General features: G+C 38.2%; 1 protein-coding gene across 6 annotated transcripts in view; it reads right to left on the bottom strand.

The window, feature by feature from the left end:
- Window positions 1-224: 224 nt before the first annotated feature.
- EPHA6 (EPH receptor A6) overlaps window positions 225-6000 on the bottom strand; it is an 833380-nt gene continuing 827604 nt past the window's right edge. For all 6 annotated transcript variants that reach the window (XM_075594038.1, XM_075594040.1, XM_075594039.1 and 3 more), the window contains one exon: window positions 225-5115. In XM_075594038.1, coding sequence (XP_075450153.1) covers window positions 5001-5115 — 115 coding nt within the window. In that variant the 3' untranslated portion in view covers window positions 225-5000. The remainder of the gene's footprint in view (window positions 5116-6000) is intronic.

Below are 6000 nucleotides of genomic sequence, written 5' to 3'. Positions count from 1 at the left end.
TTAAAAATGGTTATTGAGGCAAAAAGTGACACTGTGTGCTCATTTGCATGTCATTTCCCAGAATCCCTTGCTGCAGTGGAAGTGCTGTATGCTGGGTGATGATGGGGAAAGGCGGGGTTGCAGACCTGCCTAAGACATGCAGATGAGCATACAGTTATATTTGTATATATATATATATATATATATATATATATATATATATATATATATATATTTTCTCACAGAATATCACAGTAATTTGTTAGAAATGTTACCCTGAAAGCTGTTCAGGAGCAATGAGTACTTTCATGAAAAACGTGAGATTTAAGAGAAACCCCACAATTCTTTTGCGAATTAAATGTGAAGACATTTTTGCAACTGTATTAAGCGGTTTATGTACCGGGCTGTCTAACACCTGCACATTTAACAGATACAAGCAAAATGATACAGTGTAGATGTTATGTTTGCCGAGTTGTGCCTTGTTTTACCGACAGTACCTTGCTTTGGCATTAGTAGATGTAACAGTGATTTCTAAGTACTTTAACTGTATTGGAAACACATTTATTAATCAAAATATGTAAGTCTTTGGAAAAAATTTGGTGCAATACTTAAGGAAACTGAACACTGAAATTAAAAACAAAACAAAACAATTATCACCCACCCACTGAGCCATGCATCAGAGTTTCCATTTTATTTTTAATCAATGCCAATCAGGGGTCTAATTATCCTATAATTACTGAATTGCTTCAACTATTGAAAAGAAGCGGATATGCATCTTTATGGAGCCATTTTATCTATCGGATGATACCAGAATGTAATGAGACAAACTATTTTAGGATGTCCGGGCAATTATTATTTAATTATTCTGCATTAGTAGGAAGCAAGTCAGATACATGTGTCAAAACAGAGAGGTTTGGCGAGGTGTTCACTGTGCTGAAGCTGAGCTTATTTAGTTTTTGTCTCTTTAAATCCATATTTACCTAAATAAATGTACTGGAAAAACGCATAATTGTGTTTTTGGGATTGATTGCTAGTAAATATTGTGTCCCAAATATAATACATGATTTTTTTTAATGTTGGAATCTCCTCTTTTGTGCCTGTTTTAGATTAATTTGTTTTGTTTTCTATACCGGTTGTGCTATATGCCACTTATCTGACCACTGCGGAAGATGTTGGTGACTTAGAAATAATTGATAATAATTCAATTATCTTTAAATAAATAAGGTGGATTCATTATCTTTAAATAACTTTGATTTGTAAGATATTTTTCCATACACTCAAACCCAGGAATGGATAGGAGTGCTGGCTCTGTATTTGCTTATCCAGGTTTGAATGTATAAGCCAGTGGGGCCCGCTGCAACATTTTTGTAAAGGTCCCCCTCTGTCACTCTTCCCCTACCCCTGTTTAACTCTCCCCTCTCCTCTCTAACTCTCCCCCCTCAACTCTAACTTTCCCACTCTAATGCTCTCCGCTCCTCCTCTAACTCTCCCACTCTCTAATGCTCTCCGCTCCCCCACTGCACTGCAGGGTTTTGCAGTAGAGTAGTTATGCCCCTGGTAGAAGCTGTATAATGTATCAGGCTAAAGATAACCTCTTCACGGCTAAAAGCCTGCAACACATTGCTGCAAAGCCCCAAAACACATCAGAGGCGGCAAGCAGCAGGATTTCTACTCTATTAAGGCAGATTAAGTTTTAATTAACACCTTCAAATTACATTTTTGAAGCATTTGTTTGATGTATTTTTACCAGGATTTGCTGCTATAGTTCAGTCAATGCCGCCCAGTTTACACCTTCAGTGATTGTATTATAACTTGTAATACGCAGAGACCTTCATTCAATATGCTGCAATGCCACTTTCCAGTGATTTTAATCCCATTCATTTGAACAGATCTGAATTCTTCTCTGGCGCTGGGAAGCAGCTTTATAGCATATTAAGAAAGGGCAAGAGAGTGTAAGGCATCAACAGAATACCTATGTAGAGTACACGGAAAGGCATAATCTGAGGGTTGTTTTTATCGAGGTGGAATTACACAAGAGCTACAGTAATGGGGTGTTTTTTGCACCATTTGTGTACTCTTACACTCTTTTTAACCATTAGTTAGCCATTAAATGGATCACTTCTATCTTACTTTGTTCAATCTATTCTATGGCTATCCTATATCTATTCTAACTTCGTCCTATATCTCTGTTTACTTATGAAAACATTTTCCACAAGTTTATGGTTTTCCATGGGTAACATTATGAAGGTTTAATTCCGTTAAATAAACATGATAAAAACATTATGCAGCACATCTCATAAGCATTACACGGAATGTCTTACCTATTAATGTACTCGGGATCCTCTGATAGTGAAGGGATATAAAGCTGCATAATAAATACGGCTCAACCCCCTTATAACGCTGTGCTTGGGGTCCAAAGAATCACATTGCGTTATAAGTGGATCGCGTTAGAAATAATGTACAATTGTATGCATTGTACAATAAAGTATTTAAGATATCAATAATTGTGTTGTAAATTATTCATACATACGAAAATTGGGAGCCACGCTTGCATCGCGTTATAAGCGGGTTGAGCTGTATGTTTAACTATAAAAGCTTTTGCGTATGTGGCAAAGTCAAGGTTGCAATGAGAAAAAACGGTGTTTGATTCATAATTCAGAAAAAAAATGCTTGTAAAATACATTTTAGAATGTCTCCCTCTGCTCTGAATTCTAGATTTTTGAGAGTATTATTGAACTTGGAACATTAAGATTACAACTCTGGTACTCTAAACCCATCAAATAAGCACACCTCAGCTGACTAGAATTTACACCCTGTAGAAACACTATTCTTTTAAAATATCAAATTAAATATTTGGCAAGCCTAATAAAAGTGCCATTACAAAACAAGCTCAGAGGGGGATATGCTCCATGACGCGTTGCAAAGTCTTTCTTCTGCGCCGGTTTGTGAAGGTGCCAAATTTCTGAAACTTCAGTGAATTTCTCACTTCTGATATTGCTATCTTGAGCATAAAGGTGAAAACCACCTCAGCACGGGGCCTCCGGCAGATTTAATTGATGCAAAGATAGCGGAAAACTGCACCTGTTACAGTTGCAAAGTGTGATACATTCCATTATAATATTACTTCAGACAATTCCTTCTCAAACTGCTCCAAAACCACTCCTCACATTTCTCACTGATGCAAGTGGAGGAAAATTGGCACAAACCATAATGATTTACTGACCTGAATTTAGACGCATCAGTTTCATGTTGCATACATTATTGTCAATTTCATAATGCCTATATGTAATCCTTGGTTCATATACCAAATATGTAGGAGCTTGTATTATATTCGTTCATTGTGCAATGACAGATAACAAAATGTTAAGAAAAATCTTCACACATCAAATATTTACAGAATGGATTCAACTATTTTCTCTGCTCTAATCCTCTGAGCTACAGTATGAGACTAGGAGACATTGTCCACATTTTTTGCAGCATTATTAAACAATTTTGACTTGCAGATCAAGTCTATATATCAGACTGTAACTAGCTGCAATGCTTGTTCATTGCAGTGAATATGTGTATTTCTACATATACACATGCACACCCTTTTAAGTTGTATAGCAAACCGAAAGTTTGATTTGATGCAGATACGATTGGTGAGTATTACCAACTAGTCATTATCATAAGCATGGCAGGTACTTTTTATTGATCAAGTCAACTACTCTATACACAGTTTATTTATTATACTAAGGTATTGAGATCATTCTTGAGGAGTGAATTGGAGCAGGACCTTCAGTTCTCAGAGTCTGCGCTGAGAAAACTAGGGCAAAGGCACTCTACTGCACCTCTCATACTGTAGTCCAATAGCATGTAGAACAGTCAGCAAGCATCTACCACACTATGTCCTGCTGCGACCCATGGTTAAAGAGTAGAAGAAGTGGTACAAGGGTGAGAGGTGAACTAGAAGTAAACTGGAGGAGGGATTTGATTGGGTCTCTCAGTAGCAGCAATCCTACGTTATCACAGACCCCATAAAAAGGCACTGTATGCCGCAATAAACAGAGATGAAAACTAAAATATGGTTCTGAGCTACTGAGAAGAAATATTCATGTTACTTTTATATAACCATGAAAAAGATTTAGTATTGAAACACTTATAAATATACTTGCTAATCTATTTTGCCATGTGCTTTTATTTACTCCCTAGATAAACAAAGGGCAAGCGCGTATTATCTGTGCTGCCACCCTAGGACTAGCCTACTTGCAAAGCTACACCATTCCTCGAGCCTTTTATGGGTCGTTTCAGAGAGGCATAAATGTAGTAAAAACACTAGAAGACAAATAGATTTCTGATTCTAAACTGTAAAAGTACAAGAATATAGAGCGTTGATTAGATGTACAATTGAGTCCTGGGCCCCAGGAAGTACACTTTGTTTTTATCTCAAATATTCACACACACACAAACTCACTACAAGAAATCATAGCTTATTTCTGTAAACAATCCTGAAGCTCTCTCAATTCCCAATCTGTCACATAGATAGCATTAACCCCATGAATGTTGGACTAGACAGAGCCATTTCTGGCTACAGTATCTTCAGCTCTACATCGCATATTCACTATAACATTTGCTTTTATGTTTGTGTTTTGAATTGCACATTTGATATTGGAAACCACATGTTCACCAAACAGGGGTAAAAGAAGTCATTTTTTTTTTTAAATGTTACCACCAAGTCCTAAATACACAAATAGGGAAGCTGAGGTTGGCCAGAATTGCTATAGAGTTCTTGAACAATTGCTGGATATTATCATACAAAGTTGCACATCCATGCGTAGTCATTCATCAGTGCGTAGCAACAGTCTTGCTGTGGGGCCCAGGGTTATATTTGTAAATGAACTTGAAGACGGATCTATGTACTGCAGTTTTCAAAAACCCCAGTCTGGAAGTGTTAATGTAGAACATGAGTTCTCCAAAATGAGGAAATAGAGTATCTTCTGTTAAAGAAATGCTGAGGCACAAAACAGTTGCTCCTATTACTTTCATACATGAAATCCTTTCTCCTGTATATGTATCATTTGTAATCGTAAAGTCTGTATACTGCTCAGTATTCGTCTCTGGTGTCCAATGAGCGTAACTCCAATCCTTCTGATGTCGCTATGGGAAGAAAAGAAACATACATGACAATCATCTTTTAAGCTAATATGCACCTTTTAGGCTCATGCATCTCATACTCTTCAGGGGTCACAAAATTTTGCAGCTGCGCCCCCCTGCCTGCGCCCCCTTACCTCCATTTCCCTGCCCTGCCTCCACCCCCCTTACCTCCGTTCCCTGCGTCAAATGACGCCACAGGGTCATGTGATGTCACGTTACCCCGCCGCGTTGCCGTCTGATTCTCGGTAAGTAATAGGTTGCAGAGGCCTCACGCAATCATGCTGTGGGGAACAGCGCGGGGCCTCTGCAACCACCGCGTCCACCTACAAAAACCTCCCGCCCCCCTAGGGGGACGTGCCCCCCAGTTTGCGCACTGCTGTAGTAGGTCACTGACTAGTATGACTTGGTGTATATATATTGGCCATTGAAATTGGCAACAAATGTACCAAAGGTTAAGAAAATGTTTCATTCATTTGACACATACCAAACAAATTATGCATTACACACTTGCGTGCTTCGCCTGGGGGTCACGTGCAAAACGCGTAGAGGTCATGTGAGGCTGCTGAGCGGGTTCATCATTGGTTGGTGTTGCTGAGCAGGGAAGTTCGAGTTGGTGTTCCATACAGCTGATGGAGATCATGGTCCGGACTTTAATATCAGCGATATATATTTCATTATTGTTATTGGTGTTATATTTTGATGTGTTGTTGTTTATATTATGTTGTTTTAATATTGTAGCCCATCTGCAGTGGACTTTTTATTTAAATATATTCATTCAAACTGACCCTCAGTTTGCTGTCTGCATGGAGTTTTTTTGGTCCTTTTTTAAAGTTTGCTACATTTGTTGCCAATTTTAATGGCCGATATACTGTATATCACAACTCCGAC

The sequence above is a fragment of the Ascaphus truei genome, chromosome 3, assembly GCF_040206685.1.
Source record: "Ascaphus truei isolate aAscTru1 chromosome 3, aAscTru1.hap1, whole genome shotgun sequence".
NCBI classification, from domain to species: domain Eukaryota; kingdom Metazoa; phylum Chordata; class Amphibia; order Anura; family Ascaphidae; genus Ascaphus; species Ascaphus truei.
This window is presented reverse-complemented; position numbering and strand designations above follow the sequence as displayed.